Source organism: Podarcis melisellensis (genome assembly GCF_964234715.1).
Source record: "Podarcis melisellensis genome assembly, chromosome: 5".
NCBI classification, from domain to species: domain Eukaryota; kingdom Metazoa; phylum Chordata; class Lepidosauria; order Squamata; family Lacertidae; genus Podarcis; species Podarcis melisellensis.
Genome location: NC_138537.1, coordinates 85,913,302 through 85,936,678, shown reverse-complemented (window position 1 = coordinate 85,936,678; position 23,377 = coordinate 85,913,302). Strand labels below are relative to the sequence as shown.

The window sequence follows — 23,377 nt, the reverse complement described above, 5'->3', positions numbered from 1 at the left end:
CTAGCGTTAAGACGACTGTAATTCCTTCGGCATGAAGTTCCCACAACTTTCCATTTCGTAGTCCGGGTGCTGTTGAACTGGAAACCAGCCATATGAAGAAAGTGTTCCATGTTCTTTTTTTTAAATGTTCTACATGTTCTACTTTTAATGTTCTACTTTCCCCTTTCATCTGTGTCAGCTAGGGCAGCAGGTGTCCTTAATTTGGGCTAGATGAGAGCTAATAAAACTAGTTAGCACTCCAGTTACGATTTGTATTGGGGCGGGGGGGGGAAGACCCAATTAACCGCGAGGTAGGTTGTTCTTTAAAAGTGGGTGCTGGACATTTTATTTGGGTCAAGAGTCACTCTCACTCTCTTGTTGCAAGCCACATTCCAAAAGTGAGTGGGGTGTGAGCCAGAAAGTGGAAAGAGTCAAGATACTCCTGCAATTAATTACAGACACAGGGCAATTATACTTTGGAAAATGCTTGGTTTGGAAACCAGTTGCTGGCATTTTCAAGATACGGGAGAAGGGCGAGTGGCAGGGAACCCCAACAACAAAACAAGCTTGTGCCTATGCTGTATTTCTGGTTGGAGAAGAACACTTACTGGTTCTGGGAGGTTTTAAAAAACCTAACTGCAGCAGGGTGGTGGGAGAAGGCACTGTAGGGTGGATGGAGATCTTCTGGTCCCTTGTGCCTCACCCTCTGCTTTAAAGATCAGGGTGGCTTTTAAGGCTATCCGAGGATTGTTCCAGATCTTGCCCTGCTCCTGGCTGCCTAGGTGGGGGCTGGCACAAAACACAGAAGCTGTGTGCTCTCCTGGGCAGGAAAGGATCTCTTACCGTGGCCAGACAAACACCCCTTTTCTTGAAATCTGGACAGAACAATGGTGCGTCTGAGAGTGGTGAAAGATACTTCCTTGCCCAGCACAGCGTGGAGTTCCCAAATCAGTCAGAGCCGGATATAAGGCTGTGTGCTAGCTGCCACCTTGACAGATCCAGGGGAACTCCTAGACCTTACTAAAGGTAAAGGGAGCCCTGACCATTAGGTCCAGTCGTGGCTGACTCTGGGGTTGCGGCACTCATCTCGCTTTATTGGCCGAGGGAGCCGGCGTACAGCTTCCGGGTCATGTGGCCAGCATGACTAAGCCGCTTCTGGCGAACCAGAGCAGCGCACAGACACGCCGTTTACCTTCCCACCAGAGTGGTACCTATTTATCTACTTTCATTGGCGTGCTTTCAAACTGCTAGGTTGGCGGGAGCGGGGACCGAGCAACGGGAGCTCACCCTGTTGCGGGGATTTGAACCACCAACCTTTTGATCTGCAAGTCCTAGGCTCTGTGGTTTAACCCACAGTGCCACCCGTGTTAGGCAGAAGCAATTAGTCACCCAGAACTGCCTCTTGACAAATCAGGGCCACTCACCCTACCTTGCCCACCCCATCAGACAGCTCTTTGTATATATGGAATGAGCACAGCTCTACCATTCCCAACTGGGGCTGAAAAGCTGCCCTGTTAAATGCCAATGCATTAGGGACTTAATAAAGCAATTTCTGTCCACCTCAATTCAAACACCCTTAGGTCTGGATTAAACAACAACAACAACAACAACAACAACAACAACAACCCTTATCGACATTTTAAAAACATTTTTATTATACTAAATGTTTGTCTATTCAAATAAAATATCCAACCGTCCCAACACCATTAAGGAGTTGAGTCTTGCCAGTTTCTTGTACCATGCCAATGGAATCTGAAGACATCAAAAGGCAAGGGGCCAAGGCTGTGAAAAGAATAGCCACTTGGGGCATTAAGACACATTATAACCTTGGCTGTTTTGTCTTTAACCCGCAGACATTGCTGGCATAGCATTTACTGTGGACGGATTCTGAAGTACAGCGATATCCACAACAGGGAAACATCTAAAATGCTCTCTCTTGACAGCCAGCTTCCCACGCAGTTAATCTGCTGGGCTTTATTACTTTTATGCTCCAAGTGGAGGAAACACATGGTTGAAGGTTTTCTCTTTGGGGGTGGGGTGGGGTGAGAGCTCCCAACAACCACTTCTCCCATCTTTCCATTATCAGATGGTAATTCTTGAACAGGTCTGGTTTCTTTTAGCAGCTGGGTTCTAGATCAGGCGTCTAGGCTGCACCCTAAAGAGGCATTGTGGCTTCTCTGGCCACATTGAAGCACATCAGCAAGGATTAACATGCCTGAGGTTGCAAGCTTCTCACGTAAGAGCCTTAACTGGATCTGGCCATCTCTGGGAAATAAAATGTCATCACGTTCCCCAAAAACAAAACAAAGCAGATGGACAAAGGCTTCAACGGGCCCAACTGCACACTATCCAAATAAGAACGGCCATTGCGAGCGACATATTAGTTGGCAGAGCCACCATGCAAGAACTCTCACTTCCCCTTGAAGGTATTACATGATTGCCAAAACGTAGATAACAATGAGTGGCCCTGCACTCTGGAGCTTTTTCAAGCCTTGGGTGTTTTCCTGGCTTTTGGAGAAACCGAAATAAACAGGCAGACATTTTTGTTGCCTCATCTACAAAAACAATGGCCCCAAAAAATTAACTCAGTGATTTTCAAGTAGTTCTAGCCAATCCATTTATAGGAAAAGGGAGGATTTGCCTGGATTTAACCAAGTTGCCCAGCTCTTAATGGAAATGTTTTATGAATACCCCAAATGAAGAGGGGGAAATGATAGGCAAGATTGCGAAGGTGGGATCACCCTTTTGACAGCAGGCAAGACCAGATTCTCTACCAAGGAGCGGAGCAATAGAGATGCATGTCGCTTTCGGTACATCCTTAATGTTAGATTTGTTGGAAGATTAAAAAAGGGTGTTTAGCAAAACAAGAACAACATACATATTGCTTCATGAGGTCTGCTAGAACTGAACTTGTGTCATCTAAAAATAAGTTTGTACTTAATTAAGAAAGTCTGGGAAGTCCTCAAGAGACAGTCACAGACACGGCTAAGTTTTGTCATTACGCAAAAGAGCAACCACCTTCCCATGTTACCAATACAAGAGTTGATGCTATGTGGAAGAGATATCCCACTACACTTCGCATCTTTTCACATGCTCAGGCCTTGGATTCTGCAGCGGCAACTGAAGTTTAGTCGCTTTCAAATTTGATGGAGTTTATCTGCGTGGAGATCGCGCCGCCGCAGTAACTTCCCCTTTTCTTCTTTGTCTTCTCGTGTCGGAAGGATTTCCCTTTCGTAAATTTCAGGACTTCGTTGGCCTTTTCGCCCCAGTCACCCGCAGCTCCTTTCTGGAAGAGATAGCGAGTCAGTGACCACCAGTCAGCAAAAGAACACTGAGTAGTTACTGAAGAGGCAATGCTCCCTAAAGCAAACAGGTCCTAGACTGTGCAAAAATTTCCAGTTTTGAACGAAGTACAGTCTGGAGGAATGCAACTCTTCCTCTTACCTTGGCATCAAATGAATTGTTTGCGACTCGTGCATCCACCTCAATCTCTTCTGCTTTTACTCTGCGGAAAGGACTGGACTGCTGTCGAAAGAAAATTGGTATTTTGGTATTTTCCTGCAGTAGCTGTCGTGCTAATTTAAAGCAATGAGTCCCATATTACATTGGATTTATGGCCGTATGCACCCAAACTGTAAAGTTAAGAATCTTCCTGGGACAGAAATGCTTCATGATGCCCCAGTGACTAGAACAGGGGTCAGCAATCTAAGGCCCATGGGCCACAAGAGGCCCATGGGGGTCGTTTAACCGGCCCATGGACGCCCGCCGCACACTCACCCGTCAGCTCCTGTGTGCCGCACTAAACCAGTGCGGAGCAGAGCAGGGACCACCTTCTGCGACGCTGGCCACCTTCCCCCGCGCCGGAAATAGCGTTTGCGCATGCGTGCGTGTGCACTCCGGCCCGGCCCACTGCGGCATCTGCTGGACTGTGAACTGGCCCAAGCCACAAAAACTTTGCCAACCCCTGGACTAGAACCACAGATGCCAGGCTGCTCCTGGCAAATTTAGAGCACCTCAATAAGGTTTCTCAGGGTAAAAGGAGACAACCAACAGAGATGAAAGCTTTTCGCAGCTCTTGTCAAGAAAGCAATTCCACCCCTTCTCCCGAGATCCTCTCAGTCTTCTTCAGGAGACTGAGAAGAGATATATAGTGGCCATCTTCAAATATCTGAAGGGCTGCCACATGGAGGAGGGAGCAAGTTTGTTTTCTCCTGCTCTGGAGGGTAGGACTCGAACCAATGGCTTCGAGGTACAAGAAAGGAGATTCCGAATAAACACCAGGAAGAACTTTCTGACAGTAAGAGCTGTTCGACGGTGGAACAGTCTCCCTCAGGAGGTTGTAGGCCTCTCCTTCCTTGGAGGTTTTTAAGCAAAGGTTGGGTGGCCATCTGCTAGGAATGCTTTAGCTGAGATTCCTACATTGCAGGGGGTTGGACTAGATGACCCTCGGGGTCCCTCCCGATTCTACAGCTCCATGATTCTTACCCGCTTCATCTTGGGGAACGTATGTGGCGTTTTGGGTTTCTTGTTCTTCCCGGCATTTGGTGTCTCCTGCTGCTCCTGGCTGTCTTCCCTTTTTCGTTTCTTCTTGGATTGGCCTGCCGTGTTTCAACACAATCATAAAGGTAAAAGGTAAATGTAGGTCCAGTTGCGGACGACACTAGGGTTGCGCGCTCATCTTGCTTTATAGGCCAAGGGAGCCGGCGTTTGTCCACAGACAGCTTCCACATCATGTGGCCAGCATGACTAAGCTGCTTCTGACGAACCAGAGCAGCACATGGAAACGCCGTTTCCCTTCCTGCCGGAGAGGTACCTATTTATCTACTTGTGCTTTTGAAGTGCTAGGTGGGCAGGAGCAGGGACTGAGCAATGGGAGCTCACCTGTCGAGGGGATTCGAACTGCCAACCTTTCGATCGCCAAGCCCTAGGCTCAGTGGTTGAGACCACAGCGCCACCCGCGTCCCTAACACAATCACATCTTACTCAATATAAGAGAACAGTTCATAGAATAAGCAGTCAGGTGGGGTGGGGTGGGAGTAAAAGTGAGAAATGTTTTGTTGCAACCCACATCCAGTGCTACTTTAATGACCCATATTCTTTTTGACTGCCCACTGAACATAAGATGCACTGCAGTTACTGGGGAAATATTGCACTTACGGCATTCATGTATGCGGTCTGGGTGGATAAAAATCAATTTTTATTTTTAAAAATAAAAATCATTTTTAAAAAATTTAAATTTGGAATTTTTAAAAATTTAAATTGGATTTTTGAAATAAAATGCTTTTGCAGGAAAAATCTGTCTAAAGATAGTTTCCTGTTAAAGTTACATTATAGTCCAAAGGCTATTTATCAGGAAATAAGGATTTAAGTTTTTCATGTGTGCTAAAACATAGTCTAAGGGGTTTTTTATTGTTTAACCACGCTGGTTAACAAACATGAATACATATGCTATAATGTTACTGTTTTAGTTAAATAAATTGTTTAAATTGTTATTAAGGAAATTATTGGTTTTTCCCCCTTCCAATAAAGTACAGCAGAAAAGTTGTCCAAACATACTATTTCGAATAGTATAACCAAATCAGTAATTTTTGATATAACTGTAAAAAGCACTCTGAAAATTTATTATTCCAAAAATGAAACCTTCCTTTGGTTGTAAATATTAGGATTATACCAGCACAGCAAAAACGAGTCTTTCTGCAAAATAACATGATTTAAATCAAGCCTTACTGACTAGTGATTTAAATCGTGATTTAAATCAAACCCACCCTGCATGCATTATTAACTTTCTTTCATATTCAGAATTCTCTACTTCCTTCCTGGCCAGCAGTAACGTACCTCCATTGACAGCCCCATCGTCGTCGTCATCATCATCAGAACTGCTGCTCTCCCCATCGCTAGCTGCTTCAGATGTAAGAGTCTTGGAAGACGGCGTTTTGCCTGCAGGCGCAGATGAAGCTTTCGATGCCTTTTTCTTCGACGGCTTGCTGTTTTTCTTGGCTTTATTCTTTAGCCCCTCCCCTGCCGCTTTGGGCTCGTCGTCGCTGGAGCTGTCGGAAGAGCTGCTGCTGCTTTCGGACTCCGCTTGCTTCGAAGCCGCTGTGCTCTTGCCGGTGGCCAATTTGCTAGCCGGCTTCTGAACGGGTTTGGCCTGCGACTTCTTAGCCGACTTCTGGGCAGGCTTGCTCTGCTCCTCTTCACTACTTGAGCTGCTGCTGGAGTCCGAAGAACTGCTTGCTTGGGAGGCAGAGAGGCTAGGTTTGGATCCTGACTTGGGACTCTTTGCACCAGTTTTTGGGGGAGCAACTCTCTTATCCCCAGAGCCAGCATCCGCCTTCTTTCCAACCATCACAGGAATCTTCTTTGCCGCCTTTGCAGCTGGTTTAACTGCAGCATTTGCAGGAGTTTCATCCTCAGAGCTGTCAGAATCTAGGGAAGGGCATTGCAAATTTTAAAGGAGAAAGTTCAACGACAAAAGCACTGCAGGTTCTGCAAACACTATTTTCACAGTTCAGTGTCAGATGGGGCGAGTTGTACACCCACAGGACGAATCCAAATACCAGTGTTTTCACTATTCAAGGAAGAGTAGGAGGGGGAAGGATTTTGTTAGGAAGGCTGACAGGAGGGTGTGAGTTTAATTATAGGGTCCCTGCCCTTACTAATTATCAGACAGATTGGCACACGAGATATCTATGTGTACACATTTCATGTGCAGTGATTGGAATATTTACTCATTGATCAACTGAGACAATTTAAACGAAGCAAGGATACTTGCCGGTTTTTAAACAGACAGGGACCTCTTCTGTGGCTAACTGGAGCATAAATAAACATAGGGAATAGGCTCGGTTAAGTGACTGTAAGTCCTTATAAAAAACAATGGCTACTTAAATGGTGGAAGGTTATCTTTTCTATGGAACATCTACATCATGGCGGTCTCTTGTGAGCTGCAAGAGAACCCACAGGTCACACACTGCCTTGCCGCATGGGGTGAGGGGACAAGCTCAAAATTTGGGATTTGAGAAGGCAGTGTGAGGGCTGGGGAAGTGGGGACGTAAAATGTTGCTGAGGGCCGCCTAAAAAGGCCTCAAGGATCACATGCAGCCCTTGGACACTGCTGTGGACCCAGCCCTGATTTATATCCTAAAGCTCATCGGCAGGGCCACAATGAAAGCCTAAAGGGCACAAGGAGTGGTAGAAGAACATCAAGCAAAGCAGCATTGTGGCTTTTACTTGTTTTAGAAATGGCGAGGAACACGTCCAGGGATCTGTGTAACTGTGGCCAGATCTTGAAGTTTTCGTAATATGGGAGCAGTAATGATCAACATGGAGCTTGTTTTCTTGCAACCCCGGTACCTGAGCTATCAGAAGAGCTGGTCGCTGCCTTTGACGGAGCGGGTTTAGCAGCAACCTTTGCTGCAGACGATTTGGCAGGAAGCTTCTTGTCTTCTTCAGAGCTACTATCTATGCACAAAATCCAAACAAGACAGTGGTTTTAAGTCCCAGCACATTTTAACCTCGCACCGCAGAGATTCCAAGCGAGGTGCGTGCTTTAAACGAAAACAAACAGAAGTGCAAATGATAGCTTTACAGTCCCTGTGCTCAAGATATGCCAGGTGGGGTTTTCAAAGCGTTGCAAAAGCCCGGTTGTGCCAGCATCTCTCGAGATAGGCCTCTGTCAGTGGAGATCAAGTGGTGCAACATCACAGATATGCTGATGTAACAATGACCAGCAGGAAGTCTAACACTGGGTAGAGGCTAGAGTATGATAGGCAAGGAGTGGACATACACCAAACCCTCTGCTCCCTTACAGCCCAACGTTGATAAATTATTACGCTGACCTCAGGAGTGGTACAGGTCAAAAAACACACACTGAATCAATGGAGGCTAAACAAGCAACCTATCCCACTCCACCAGGACCCCTGGACAGTTAAGTCCAGACAAAGATTGACTATGGGGTTTCGGCACTCAGCTCGCTTTCAGGCCAAGGGAGCCGGCGTTTGTCCAGAGACAGCTTTCTGGGTCATGTGGCCAGCATGACTAAACCGCTTCTGGTGCAAGGGAACACCGTAACGGAAACCAGAGCACACAGAAACGCCCTTTGCCTTCCAGCTGCAGCGGGACCTATTTATCTACTTGCACTGGCGTGCTTCTGAACTGCTAGGCTGGCAGGAGCTGGGACAGAACAATAGGAGCTCACCCCGTTGCATGGTTTCGAACCGCCGACCTCCTGATCGACAAGCCCAAGAGGCTCAGTGGTTTAGACCAGTGTTTCCCAACCGGTGTTCCGCGGCACACGAGTGTGCCGTGAGACGTTGCCTCGTGTGCCGCGAGATGCCTGGAGGGAGGCGGGCGAGTCGGGCGGCGAGAGGCGGGGCGGCGGCGGCGAGGAGAGGCCGCGCCTCCTGCTGCTGCCTGGCGCTCCTCCTCGCAGCCGGCAGCGCTGCCTGGGCGCCTCCGCGCGACTCTGCCTCGCTGGGTTTGGTCTCCCAGCAGAGACGGGTCACACGCGCCCCTCCCTCCCTCCCTCAGCCTGCGCGGAGGGAGAGCCAGAGAGAGGCATCGCTCCTGCGCGGCGGGAGAGGGAGCAGCCGGAGCGATGCCCCAAACGAACGCATGGGACCGGAGGGGAAATCCTCTCCGAGGCGGATTGAGCGCAGCTGAGAGAAGCCTTTCGAGGAGCTGCCGTGTCCCCTGGAAACCCCCTTCCCAGCTCTGCCTCAGCCGCCGCCGCCTCAGTTGCCGCCGTCCCTCAGTCCCTCGCTCTGCTGCCTCCTCCCACCCCCAAAGCTTGGAGGTTCCCCAGCAAGGGGGAGGGAAAAAACTTTCACTTTTGTGCGTCCCTCCCGGCGTGACGCTGTGCGCTGACGTCACGGGGCGGGGCTTTAATGGTGGTGTGCCGCGAGATTTTTTTTCAGTAAACAGGTGTGCCGTTGCCCAAAAACGTTTGGGAAACACTGGTTTAGACCACAGCACCACCCGCACCCTACCAGCAGTATATGAAGCCTCTAACAGGGAGGCATACGATATCGCTCTCTGTTGCCCCGGGACATGCGCAAGAGTATACAAGGAGCTTGTAAGACTTTTGGGGCATGATTATTTTTAATGTCTGATGTTTCATTATGGGGTTTTTAAATATTCTGTTGGAAGCTGCCCCACGTAGCTGGGGTGACCCAGTCAGATGGGCGGGGTGTAAGTAATAAATCAGCATCATTAATGTCAGGTATTTTATTTACATTCGTACCCTGGTTCTTGAAATCCAAGGCGCAACTTCCACGTGGCTGCAAGAGCGTCCTGCAGTCAATTGGAAGCTGCCCTGGATGTTTGGCTTCTGAAAATCGTTCAAAAACCGGAACACTCGCTTCCGGGTTTCAGTCGTTCAGGAGCCAATTTGTTCGGTATTTGAGATGCAAGGCACGACTTTATTTATGTATTAAGATTTATATACCACCCTTCATCTTAAGATCTCAGGATGGTTCACAGAATAAAATACAGGATAAAAACTAGTAAATAGGTAAAACCAAACAGCAAAACAGTAACCCCTCTCTTCCCACATACATTTAAAAGGCTGTAGAATATTAATCAACTAAAGGCATGGTTGAAGAGGAACACATTTGCCTGGCACCTAAAATATATATAATGAAGACGCCAAGCGAACCTCCCTGGGGACGGCATTCCACAAACGGGGAGTTACTACAGAAAAGGCCCGTTCATTCTGCTATTCTGCCTCAAGCCTCTGGACATAAAACTTCCAAGAGAATCCCCCAATCCCTTCCTAAGCACGATTCTTCATCAAGCGATTACATTTGCCCATGTGTGAGATATCCCCTGTGCAAAGTAATTCTGCACCAGTTGTATACATCAAAAGCAACCGGCAGGTAGCCTGAAACAGAAGGTACTTCTGTCTCGCTCACTGCCTCCATAGTATGTAAATCCAAACATTTCCTCAGTAAAAGACACAGTGATAAAAAATCCAGAGAACTTGCTTGTTTGTGGTACTCACCTGAGTCACTGTCTGAACTAGTCTCTTCTTTTTGGTTGGAAACAGCAGCCGATTTAGGGGCAGGCGATGGCTTAGCCGCAGGTCCTTTAGCTACAAAGGAAAACAGTCTGCTTTCACTGAACTTTCTCTTCAAGGGGCCCCAAACAATTCCAGTCTAACAAACGCTCATACCCAGATGTATGTACAAGAAAGCTTTTTAACAGCAGCCAGCCCAGCACAAATCAGAACAGTCCCTTTAACTACGAAGGTTTCTGGAGTTGGGGTACTTAGTAGCACCCTGATCTCAGGCTACCAAAAAAGGCACCTGGCATTTTGCAAACAAGGCACTTTAAACTGATGTGCAAAAGGTGTTTGTTAACGTGCGTTCAGCCAGTGATTGTGGGGACTTGTAAGCTTACATGTTTCATGACAGAGAAAAGCTTTGTTCAACTGGTAGAGGCGTATCTCTTTGTTGGTAACAAAGCCTTGTGCCCGCCAGAGAAGCCAGGAATTCTGGAATATACAGAACCAAGGCCAACCTTGGAAGCTTCCTTGGTCTTCTAGAAGTTTCAACAAGTCATTAGGCAGTATCCAACAGTGAGCCTATTTTATACATGCACATGAACTCCCTGCCCAAAATGCAACAAAACGAGGACTGTTTCTCGAGACCCCTCCATCACCTTAATGTTTAATTCCTCTCCACAAATACATACTTGCTGTTTTCTTCTTGGGCTCCTGCTCCTTTTCATCATGGTTTTCCACCTTTTTCTTAGAAGCCTTTACAGGCAGAGATTGTGCTTTGCCCTTCCTTGACTCTATGGACGAAGGAGGTGGCACAGCGCTGTACTGGCCTGCGAAGAAGGGACAAAAGAGAATCTGGTGGAATGAGATCTGCCAACAACCAAAATACGAGAGACAAATATGAAGCTAGTAACATTACACTGTGTGTGTGTCTTAAATCATCTAGCCAAGAGGATCTGTGGAACATATGCTTCTCAAAGTGATACCGCAAGAAGTCAACCATTTATGGCCAATCTTGCTGGTAGCTCTCTCAGACCCAAGTGGCAGGGTCTTGTCTCTAACCTTGTGCTATGTCTCTGAAACGCAGCATAAAGTTGTGGGGGGGTTGGGGTTGGGGGGTGAATATCCTGCTCCACTCTCCAGCTCTAAGCTTGGATTTGGGCCGGAAAACCCCTGTCTGCCAACAGCTCAGAGCTGGAGTGGGGACAGGCATGCAGTCTGCCTCAGTGCCTATTAGGCACAGACTAGGCCCACATGCCTCTCCTTTCCCTCTTTTACAATGATTTGTAACTGCTCTGCTTCGACACGCAGCCTATGGAAGTCTTGGACCTTCCACCAGCCGCTACAGCGAAAGCCGTATATCTCCTCATCGTCCCTCGAGCTCTGAGCTTGAAGGACATGTGTTTCCTCTGGCTGTCAGGTGGGAAAGCAAGCCTATGTTCTACTCAAGCTTTAAGAGACAGCAGGCAGGGGACAGTTGTGGTTTGTGTACAGCAGGGCCAACTCTGGCTTCAGGCAAACTCTGGGGAAGGAAAGAGGGCTGCGGCTATAATTCACCCCATCTCCAGACTAGTACACCCCATATGTTACATGTTACATCTAACGCAGATTCCAGGAAGGCACAGATTGGGCACTTTACAATAAACAAGCACGAAAAATAATTAATTTTGGAACTTTATTCTTTCTCTGTTTTTTAAAATCTCTTGTCTATTACTTCTTTATTTCTCTTTCTAGAGAAGAGAAGAGAAGAATCTTTATTTGCATTAGCCACTAGCCATAGCAATAAAATAAAATATACTGAAGATAGAGGTAAAAACTGTAGAAAATACATTTTGGGGGTTTACATCAATAATCAAAAAATAGATCCTATTCTAATTGCCCCCGCTAAAAACCTCAGTTTTTGCTGATCATCTTGATCTGCTAAAAGAAAGGGCAAAGTAGCAAAGGTTGACCGATCCGGCATGGACAATAATAATTTTTCCTGCTTTTCTTTTTCACTCTTTTTCTATGTTATTTAGATCAAGGTTTTAGCGTTGGCCGCAAAAAAGGGGATATTTGATATTAAGCTTTATATTTCTCTTTAGAAATCCTAATAATATTTATTCCCCCCCCCCAAAAAAAGAATTGTAAAATACAAAATGAGATATAAAGCCATTAAGTCAAAACACCAACAGCGACACAGCACTCACAAAACATGGTGCACTCCCTGGGTGATTTAAAATTACACATGATTTAAAATTACAAAAACTACTGAGAAAGGTCTTCAAAAGAACACAAGGAGGGTAAACCTCCCTGGAAATGCTATTCTGTAACCAGGGTCCTCTCTCCCTGATGGGTATGTTAGCATTGGCATAATAACCTGGTCAAAATGCCCCATCCCATTTAATAATCTTGTGGCGCTGCTCTGGAATCAACTGGATCCTCAGGATGGATTTTAAGCATCTGCCAGCAACTCACCTGCCTTGGGCTTTGACACTGGCTTCCCACTTGCTGAACTGTCAGAAGAGTCATCACTACTGCTGCTGCTGCTGCTGCTGCTTTCCTTCTTTGTGGGTAGTCGAGCACCTTCAGGTTTGGACTGCGGAGTTTTCTTTGGCTCGCTCTTATTACAGGGGAGAAAATGACCCACCGTTGCCCATTCATTAAGGGTGAAGTTTGAAGAGCAATCACAATCCAAAGCTAATCATTTGCTACCCTACCAGGCACGCAACTCAAATACAAGCCGGAGACATGAAAGGCTATTAAAAGAGAATTTATTCCAGAGGGATAGTTAAAGACTCTTGCAGGAAGAAGTCATACGGATTCTTTAAAGACGTATTGTTTCATAAGTGTTGTGGGGCTAGAGTCTAGTTTGTCAGATGAATAAAGTAGCTGTCTAGGAGGACCGGACTACATACCAGGAATCAAAAGAGGATGGAAAATGAAAACCAGCTCATTCCTTTTCTCTCTTTCTTCGTAAGCAATGTAAAATGACGCAGCAATGCAAGAGGCAGAATAATGTGGCATTATCTTACCGCTAATACTTTTAAGCTGCCACAAGCTTTGAAGCGCTCCAGCTGCTTCTACATGCATGTTCTCCTTAACAGCATCACCCGCTTACTGTTTACACCAGGCTAGCATTACTGAATCACACCAGAAATACTTCCTGAACGATATTAATGCACAAATGTACATTATAGACCATTTTCCATGTTGCAGATGAGGAGATAGCCCTGTGAAACGGTTCCTTTCCCACCATACGGAGCAATCATTTTGATTATAGCAAGGACTGTGCTTAAGAGCTGCAGCCTTAGTTCTCATGCAAAAAGGAATAAGTGCTACAAAAGCCAAGTTTGAGGTTACTGTCCTCCAGTTAATTGGAAGCCTCACTGATCTCAGTAGGTCATTCCTAGTGAAAACGCATAGAACTGGACCCCTGGCTGCCCTTTATATCCATAATTTTTTTTAAAGGTCTTGCCATAGTAATCTAAATCTGACTGCATCTGATTTCTATATTAATTTAGGAAGCTTGCCCTGTGATTTTCAGTCCATTTCCCAACATGGAACTTGCCTTTTCTGCTGTGAATGGAATACTGAATCTCTCTCCTCTCCCAGTGAACTTACTCATTACTCTTTAACTTGCCAATAGAGCATGAGAACGTCCCTGGATAGACGCAGCTAATCAATCAGTATCAGAAGTTAGTTATTTTTGTCCCAGAGTACGTTACTTTGCACTCTCTCAACTGTCATCCTGTTTTCAGTTTTGATGCTTTTGGAGCTCATCAAACTCTGCTTGAGATTCCTTCAGCAATAACAACAGCACCAGCAACAATTATTTTATTATTTCTACCCTGCCCATCTGACTGGGTTGCCCCAGCCACTCTGGGCGGCTTCCAGTGTATACACGCACACATTTCCCCTTACTTTTTAGGAGGGAAACAGTGAGTCTTATAGAGCAAAAAATACGGTATTTTCCTCTTCTTCTTCCTTTCTCTTTCTACTTTCCCTGTTTTCCTTCTTCCCTCTTTCCCCCCTATGTTTTTATTGCATTTAAATCAATGTTTTAGTTTTGGATTAAAAAGAGAGACATTTGATGTTAAGCTTTGGATTTCTTTTTATAAAATTTATTCAAAAAAATACTTTGGGGGGGACTCACAATACAAATACAGTAGAGGCACAGTATCAGCTGAGAAATTCTGGGGCGCAAGGAGAAAATATAAAAGCCAAGAGAAACTTTTGACTTTCTCCATGTTCACAGGGAACAGCTAGAAGATTACGTCTGCAATCCTTTGCACGCTTAATCTGAGAGTAAGCCTGTCTGAACTCAGAGGAGTTCCTAAGTTGAATTCTGGAGCAGACATGTGCGCCACAAGTCTAAGACAGACTTGAGTAGAGGATTGCGAAAATAGCATACGAAGTCTTGATTGCTCTGAGTGTAAATAGGCTGCAGAACCCATCTGAAGGCTCCACCCCAAGTATGCTTGCCTAGTTCCCATGCTTTCATGTAACTGAGTTCCCTCCAAACAAGAAATAAATAAATACAGGAAAGACAAGCCTTAGCAATTCTAGCCACCATACAAAGATCTACTGCTTACCTTCGCAGGTGGACCCTTTTCTGCATCAGAATCCTCACTGCTGCTGCTGCTGCCACTGCTAGTTTCCGCTTTGCCATTGGTAATTTTAATTTTGGGCGTCACCTTGGTGACTTTTGCTGCTGATTGCGAAAGCAAATAATATTTGATGCACAAAGGAAATTAGAAAGCTCGAATCCAGCCAGCGGCGTAGCGTGGGTTGTCAGCACCCGGGGCAAGACAAGTAATTTGCGCCCCCTAACCTGGGGCAAGGAAAGTAATTTGCGCCCCCTAACCTGCCGCCGCTGCCAGCTTCTTCTTGCTGCTGCCTGGTCTGGTCTGGTGTGGTTCTCTCCCGCGCTCAGCGGCCGCTGCACTGTCCCTCCCCCAGATAGTCCCTCGCTCTCTCTCCGCACCGCACGCCTGGCACCCACCCCCTCCACAGTGGGCGGCGACCCGGCGGCTCGGATCGGATTCGCACAGCCAGCACTGCAGTGAGGGAGTGAGTGAGTGAGTGAGCCAGGTAGGGGCAGAGAGCTGCGAGTGCGAGCGCCCCCCCCAGATGTTGCGCCCGGTCCCCCCTGCACCCCCCACGCTACGCCACTGAATTCAGCTATTGCATGTGCATAACGCAACAATAATTTTTACCGCCCCTTTCCCAAGTTCAATTTGCTGGCCTTTACAGTATGATACGGTTAACAATCCAAAACAGCGAACATCATTTTCTATTGTTTTCAGCAAGATTAGTTTAGTTTACTTTAAAGAGGATTCATATTACTTTGTACTTGGGCTTAACAAGTTGGTATCATGCTGTTAAAAACCCCCACTGTTGTTCTGAGCACGTTAAGAATTATATATTCATAGAATCAGATACATGGGACGGACCATGGGAATCATCTTGTCCAACCCCCTGTTATGCAGAAATATTTTGCTGAAACCCATGACCCTGAGATTAAGAGTCTCATTCTCTACCAACTGAGCTATCATAAAGGAGGGTCTTCAGTATTGCATCAGGCCTGAGGCCTAGAAAAGGAAATTAATATTGTCCAGGTTTTATCCCTGTTTTCAGTGATTTGGATATGAATGGCTTTTTAAAAAACACTTTTGTAACTTTTACTTTTCTACAACAACACAGTAACCTAGAACAGGTGCAGCAGAAACATGTCCAGCCGAGAAAATAAAAGCCAGTCTCAAAAACACGCAGCACATAAACAGTGGTTCAGAACACAAGTTCTTTGTTAAAATCAGATTTTTTAAAAAGCCCGGGAGAACAAAAAAGAGTTAAGTCTTCGCCTGACGCAAAAATTAGCATAAAGTCGGTGCCAGACAAGCCTCTGTGGGCAAGGCATTCCGCAACTATGGTGCCACCACTTAGCAGGCACTGTTCCCAATATTCGCCCATCACCTGGCTGAGGCATCTGTGGCAGGGCCTGTGAAGATCTCACTGTTTCGGCAAGTATGTGTGACACAGAACGTGGTATTTCAGGTATCCCGATTCCAAGCCATTAAGGGCTCTAAAGGTTAAAACTAGCACTCTGGATTGGGCACAGAAACACAATGGGAGCCGGGGCAGCTGAGTTGGTATGATCCTGGCATAACATGATTGATTCACCCTCCCAGTTAATCTTGCAGCTCTCCCTTAGACCAGGTGGAACTCCTAAACCATTTCAAAGACAGCCCTATGTATCTATCGTCTGTGAAACGATCCAAACTTAGAAGCAACAGAAAAAAGTCAGCTGCGTCTACAGAACAAAACTCTGGTTTTACACGTATTCAATGAACTCAAGAGCCACAAAATCCTTTCAGAGCTTCCCTGTGAGAACTTGTTAACTGCATTTTGGTTTTCTGCACTAACGCAGGTGAGTTACCTGGTTTAGAAGCTGGCTTTGCTCCCTTTTTGCCTCCCTCTGGCTTTGGCTGCTGCTTTTTTGGAGCTTCATCTTCTGAGCTACTTGAATCTGAACTAGAACTGCTGGATTTCTTCTGCGGTTTTGTTTTCACGATAGCTTTCTTAACCGGAGGACCTGTTCCCTTCTAACGAGAGAAGTCAGTAAACACCACAAGCCACATTACTTTAGTAATATTTTACGTAATATTTAGTTGACTATAACCCTGTCTTCAGCAAAAGTTGGTGTGATGGCCTGGGATTTGGACTCGGATGCTGAACCTGAGGAATCCCAGCCTGCACAGGAATCCCCGCCTCCAGAACCAGTTGAGCTAGGGCTGGATCCTCAGGTGCTGGCACCAGCTGTGTCTGCTCTGGATCCTGAGGTGATGGAGGACCCATTGCCTGCAGGTGCACCACTCTCAGCCCCGTCAGAGGAAGCTTAGGTTGCCTCTGGGTCCGGTAACCCTCCAGCCTCTCCTGAGCTGCAGAGGCTCAGGGCAGAGGGAACTAAGTTCCCGCAGGAGGAGTGCTCGCCTCCAGGCCAGGAGAGGCAAGTCACCTGAGGATCGGGGCCACCCTATGCCTCGGGGCAGATAAAAGCCAGCCAGCCCCAGTCCCAAGTTGCAGGAGCAACATTGTTGGTAGCCAGTTCCTGCCTGTACCCTGTCCTGCTTTTCCACCAGAGCGCCTGACCTCACCCGACTCCCTGCCCTGCTCCCAGCTTCAGCTTTTATGGACTACCTCCATGTTGCACCTTCGACCTCGGACTGGACTTGGACCTCACCTCTCGGTTAGCCCACAGGACCAGCACAGTTGGCCTTAACAGCATATCCTGGAGTGCAGCCTTGCTTGGCCTAAATGCTCAAATGCCCATTCTGCTTTTCACACATCAACAACCCATTCTATGTTTTCCCAGGGAAGCAAAGCATGCGAATGTTACCAGTCCATTGTCATAGCAGAGGAGCGCTCCACCCTTCTCTGCTCTCACTATGGTACATTTGCTGGAAACTTCATGAATAAGTTACAAATACATGCCAGAAGCCTGGAGGATGGAGTCCAATACGCTTTCATAAGAGCCCATGGTCACCATTTAACACAGTTTACCAAAGCCGGGTCTCCAGCTGTTTCTGGACTACAACTCCCATCATCCCTCGCTAGTGGGACCAGTCGTCATTGATGATGGGAATTGTAGTCCAAAAACTGCTGGAGACCCAACTTTGGGAAACCCTGATTTAACGCCTCTATTATTCCATGTTCATATCTTAAAACATTCCACCCTCAAACTGTGTACAGAGTATATTCAAAACCAGCACTTTCAGAATTAAAGATTCAATAAATCCATACCCACCAAGGGACTCCTAGACACTTGGAACAACCAGGAGACCCATAGCAGAGAATTCCAGGAAAAGTTCTAGTGTGCATGCTTATTTTATGTAGGGCACTGGACACTATTGGACCCCACCACTGTTCCATATGAACCAAGAGGGCAGTTTAGAATATACAGCACATATTTCTGCCCCTATGCATTGCAGGTTAAGATGAATAATGGTGGCCTCACTGCCTTTCAGAGAAGATTGCCACCATTACCGATTTTATGGAGGAATCACAGGGTTCCCTAGAATACCTTTGGAAATAGTCTGTACAGTAAAGTTTCGCTGGAGGAGAACAGGGCTTCACAACTTCAGTTGGTTCCCCTCGATTCCTTTAAAAACCATTTCTTACAGCGCACTTTTTAAAAAAGCAACCCCTTTCCAGAATGACCCTCATTTCCACTGACGTCGTGTCCTAGCCTTTACCTCCACCCAATATCCAAAATTATCTGCCACCATGTTTTAAATGTTTTGGATAAAGGTTGAGAGTTCTTTGTAAGCGACCAAGCATAAATCTTAGGGGCATGGTAACCATTTTTTGCCTTCGCATTATTTTCTATCCTAAACAAGAATGGCATTGTTATTAAGAACACTAATAATAAAAAAACCAGGGCTGGCCAGCTCACAGAGCCATATGAGTTTCCATGTTTTGTAGCTTTCAGGGCATCTTTAGGGCTTTTCAAGACGTAGAGGAGGAGCAAGGGCAAGAAGCTCACCTTTGCTGATGACTTCTTCTCTTGCTCCGAATCGGAAGAGTCGCTGGAATCATCACTGCTACTCTCAGGAGCTGCCTTTGCCGGCACTTTGGTTACAGCAGCAGGCTTGGCTGCTAGATTTGGGGTGGGGAGAAAAAGAAAATACTGAGTTATTTAGGAAGCCCCATCTTCTTTATCTTAATGGCAGACAGCAGTCAGCAAAAGTTGCTATTGCAAAGAGCACCCCCCCAAAAATAAACCACTTCTTCCCACCCTATGAACAGATTATTTTAACCCTAAAATAAAGCTACATTTGTAAAACATCTGCATGTGTTAGTTTTAATATCAGTCGTGTAAAACACACCCCTCAGTTTGGGTTGGATTTTGTTTTCTTCCCCCAAAAAAATCTTCAAGTGGATTTACATGATTTCCATATTTCCCCCCACTTGCTGTGTAGGACTCCTTAAAGAATCTACAGCCCCCCATACCTAATATTCTTTGGCCATGGACTTCCAACTGCTTTGAGTTATGTTTATGTAAACATTACAGTATAGTGGCTGATGGAGCCTTTATTCAAGGGCACTGAATAACGTATTTGTTCTGCATTGTTCAAGGAGCCAGTGACCTGTATCCAAATGTGGACAGAAACAACGGGAGGAGAAAGGCGTTTCCACACACAAGTGATGCAATTGGGCTACTCCTTACGGAAGCAAAATCAGCACCCAAGAATGAAGCACCTTATCTGTATACTGGAGCAAACTAGCTTAATTTACCTAGTTTTTTAGCTGGGGGCTTCTCGTCTTCACTGGAGCTGTCAGAACTGGATGAAGATTCTTTCTTTGACTTCTTCGCTGGTGGGCCATTGGGAACAGCTTGTCTTTTTTTGGCTTCAGGCGACCTAAAGGAAAACATCACAGTCACTACTGTGTAACTGAGCTGTGTGTGAGGTTCGTCAGTGACCCCAGGTGCTGGTGGAAAGGCAACAGTATTAGGTTTTCTGTTCCTAAGAACACAAGAAGAGGCTGCTGGATTACTTAGGCCAATGGCCCATCTAGTCCAACACCCACTTCTGACAATGTCCAGCCAAGTGTCTGTGTGGAAACCTCACAACCGGTATTTAGTTTTTAAATCCTCTCTCCTAGCTCCTTCACTAATGCTCCATCTTGTGGGGGGAAAGATAGGCAAGAAGAAACAGCAGCCAAAAAGGAATGCAGGACTGGCTGAAGGAAGATGGGAAACAGAGGTATAACTATTGTTGTTTTAGGATCCAGCAAGATCTATTGAACTGAATTTGGTTTACTTCCTTGTAGGCATGGGTAGGACTGCATTGTTGGCTACCACAGTGCACCTACTTTGAGAGAGCGGCATCCTTTCATTCTTGGCTTTGGTTCAATATCTAGAATAACCAGGAAGGTCCTGTTACCGCCTTCTGAGCACCACAGAACTCCCTGGATTTCAGGGTGGGGTGTCTCCGCATCAGTGCTGAACAGACTTCCCTCCCCTTGCAAATACAGTGGTACCTCAGGTTAAGAACTTAATTCGTTCTGGAGGTCTGTTCTTAACCTGAAACTGTTCTTAACCTGAAGCACCACTTTAGCTAATGGGGCCTCCTGCCACCGCTGCACGATTTCTGTTCTCATCCTGAAGCAAAGTTCTTAACCAGAGGTACTATTTCTGGGTTAGCGGAGTCTGTAACCTGAAGCGTATGTAACCTGAAGCGTATGTAACCCGAGGTACCACTGTAGTGGTAACTCCTGATTTCTCAAGTATGAACGAGCAGGAACTGCATGTTTTGGGGGTTTTGGGGGGGGAGGGGGAACTGCATTTTAAACTGGTCCTCATGCTAACGATTAAAATTTAACACTCCCTGCTACACTGCTGTGTGATAAAAACGTGTGCATCAGGCACACACAAATAACAGGATGTGCAGAACTACATCCATTTGCACAAGCGCAATGTGAAAACCTCACCCCACCCCAATGCTTGTGAATTGGTACACTTAGCTTACTTTTACAACGACGTTTACTCCCAAAGCAACCCAGGACAAATAAAGAGAACGCATGGGCATATATATTTGTACCAATATTGAGAGGTGATTTGCACACTAGATTTTCTTTGGTGGTTCTCATCCCTCAGCAGTTGGATTTAGATTTGCCAAGGTCAACAGAACCAGTTTAAAAGAAGAACATGTGGTTCTCCTCTGATCCCAGAGCAGGATCTGAAGACATGTGCAGCAGCTGGATCTGGTCAGTGTCTGAATAGGAGACCTCCTGATGATCCATGATAGAGGCATACAAATGCAATAAATAAATAAATACATATTCATCCCGTCTTCATGCTGATAAAGACGGCAAAGAATAATGTGCCTTTGAAAAGCATGTCCTATGAGATTAATGCCACCAGTGAATCAACTGGTGTAGCAAACATTTTTTTGGGAAATAATACGTTTCATAAACATTTCATGTATGATATTTTACCATAAACATCCAGCTGTGCACATTTATTCGTAAGTAGTCCCGTTGACTTTTAATATGCATTACCTCACCATGTGTGCTTTGTGGATCACCCACAGCCAGTCTGGCATTGCTACAAATATGCAATTCTGCCCCTTCTCCTGAATTCCTGCTTTATAGTAGGGCCTGTGTGGTTGCTTAAGCTTAGCAATGCATTAGGAGCAAAGGAGACAAGTTAGAACAGCTTTAGAAAAACACATGATGAAACCAATCAAACGTAGGCTAGACCTAGGTTAGGACTTCCTTTGAGGCACTGATGATGTCAAAGAATTCATACTCCTTCATTACCATCCCATTTACTTGGTGTTATTCCAATTTGTGAAGCATCTTTTATAGGCAAGTCCTGAGTCTGATTCACCAGAACTACCCACACTCATATTCCTAGTTTGGCATCCCGAAAGAGAGAGACTGACAATGAACAGCTTTACTAAAACAAACAAACAAACAAACAGGTAACCAATGAAAAATTGCTTGGAACCAACCCGCAGCGATTCTCTCTGAAAAACTACACTACTTACTTCAGCCAGTAGTTGAAGACATCAAGGAGAGAAGCGGCATTGGGGTCTTGTTTTGTCTGAAATGAAAACAATGCAAAAATGATAAAATACGGGTGGGGGGGACCTTATTGACAGTAAGTTATGATGCTTTGGGGGGGGGACACTACTCTGCCCTCCTTGCAAGCAAGTACCATGTGCTGCGAATTCTGGAGCCTCCTGTTGCCAACACCTTGGGCTCCTCAGGCGCTTTTGCCCATCCGCAATAATCCACTCTCCCCACCCCCAAACCCAACAGCCCCTCAAAGTAAATGCACTTTGCCTCAGTCCATCAGCACATTTCCTTCCTCCTTTATCAATTACTTACCACTCCCTCATATACATGGTGCCTTAAAAGATTGCATTGTAAAACTTTGTGGTACTCGGATGAAGGGTGGTATAGAAATTTAATGTATAAATAACAATTATCTAACTTCCACAGAAGCCCACAGATCACCTCCATCCCACATCATTAGGGCATGTCATTTTAGGGGATGAAACTTAATTTCTGTGAATTTATTCAATGAGGGGCCTTAAAAGTATGTTTCTGGTTGTGAGGAATTCAAATCTGCTATTGCTTTTGTGAATGGACAACATCTAGCTTGGGAGGTCTACCAAGCACATAACTGTTTTCAGAAAAACAATTTTAATTTCACCTTCTGAAAATGTCAGGTGAATGATAAAAGTAATATGAATATGGAATAGAACTGCAAGTACAGTGGTACCTCGGGTTACATATGCTTCAGGTTGCATATGCTTCAGGTTACAGACTCCGCTAACCCAGAAATATTACCTCAGGTATTATTTTTTTGCTTCAGGATGAGAACAGAAATCGTGCTCCGGCAGCACGGCAGCAGAAGCAGGAGGCCCCATTAGCTAAAGTGGTGCTTCAGCTTAAGAACAGTTTCAGATTAAGAACGGACCTCCAGAACGAATTAAGTACTTAACCCGAGGTACCACTGTACTTGGCAACAGATCTAACGACTCTACGCCATTTTGCACACGTTCTACTTACCAAGCCAACTAAATTCTATTAATTTAACCCCAACACACCTTTGGCTTCCCCAGCCACGTGACAACGGTTCGCGCCCCTCATTTTGGAAACGCGGAAGTTGCAAAAACTCAACAGTCTCCTAGCCCTCCCGCCCCCCACGTGCGCGGAGAGGAGAAACATCTGCTGCTTTGAGACGTCGCCTCTCCACGGGAGGAGGCTGCCCCCCAACTGTTTTCCCTTTGCAACTGCCATCACGCCCCCCAACCAGCCCCTTCAGTTCAGGATCCTGAACCCTGATCTCCAAATATGGAGTCGTTTCCCCCCCCCCCCACACTTCACCTGGCGAGATCTCCCCTTGGGACGTCCATATTTTCACCGGATAAATGTTGGAGGTTATGGCACCCTGCTGGCGGGGAAAGAGGCCTGACCCCCGAGACCCACCCCTTTCCCTTCTCCAGGGATTTCATGCATCCCTGTCGCCTCCACACGCGCACAGACACGCGCACGCGCCGCCCCCCCAAATAAAAGCAACAGCCCCCCCCCCGCGTTGCCCCCTCACTCACCACGCCGGCAGCTTTCCCGAAAGCCCGCGCCGCCCCCTCGAAATGGTTTTCTTGCAGGAAGGCGAAGACCAGCGGGAACAAGTCGCTCGGCACCACGCGCGCCTTCGCCATGTCGTCGCCGGAAAAGGAAGCTGGAGCCCGGCACCGGATATTTAACCAAAAAAAAAAAAAAAACCCACGCCGCGCGCGGGCACGCGAGCGTGCGCGTGCACAAGAGCACACAATCTAGTTTTTATTTATTTGAAAAGCAGTGGCTCCCGTCCACAACAACAACAAGAAAACCCACCACCCCAAA

General features: G+C 46.3%; 1 protein-coding gene across 3 annotated transcripts; it reads right to left on the bottom strand.

Annotated features, from left to right (window-relative positions):
• Positions 1 to 1,607: 1,607 nt before the first annotated feature.
• NOLC1 (nucleolar and coiled-body phosphoprotein 1) lies at positions 1,608 to 23,218 on the bottom strand. Of its 3 annotated transcripts, none has more exons than XM_081913612.1 (14): positions 23,083 to 23,218; positions 21,511 to 21,566; positions 19,253 to 19,377; positions 18,501 to 18,613; positions 16,395 to 16,560; positions 14,551 to 14,669; positions 12,434 to 12,578; positions 10,669 to 10,806; positions 9,977 to 10,066; positions 7,330 to 7,437; positions 5,815 to 6,405; positions 4,465 to 4,577; positions 3,424 to 3,504; positions 1,608 to 3,265 (listed from the first exon to the last, which is right to left on the bottom strand). In XM_081913612.1, the coding sequence occupies exons 1-14, from the start codon at positions 23,191 to 23,193 to the stop codon at positions 3,107 to 3,109; spliced, it is 2,115 nt and encodes a 704-aa protein (XP_081769738.1). In that variant the 5' UTR covers positions 23,194 to 23,218; the 3' UTR covers positions 1,608 to 3,106. The 3 variants fall into 3 exon arrangements, with proteins under 3 accessions (XP_081769738.1, XP_081769740.1, XP_081769739.1); XM_081913614.1 differs by having other exon boundaries at positions 14,551 to 14,666; XM_081913613.1 differs by having other exon boundaries at positions 18,501 to 18,610.
• Between the last annotated feature and the right edge of the window lie 159 nt (positions 23,219 to 23,377).

Bases quoted from the DNA above. Each gene is read 5' to 3' on its own strand.
- NOLC1 (XM_081913612.1), bottom strand. From the start codon at position 23,193: ATGGCGAAGGCGCGCGTGGTGCCGAGCGACTTGTTCCCGCTGGTCTTC. The intron at 16,561-18,500 runs GTGAGCTTCTTG...TTCTCTCGTTAG, and splicing joins AGAAGAAGTCATCAGCAAAG to AAGGGAACAGGTCCTCCGGT. The intron at 14,670-16,394 runs GTAACTCACCTG...TTTCGCAATCAG, and splicing joins AAAGCCAGCTTCTAAACCAG to CAGCAAAAGTCACCAAGGTG.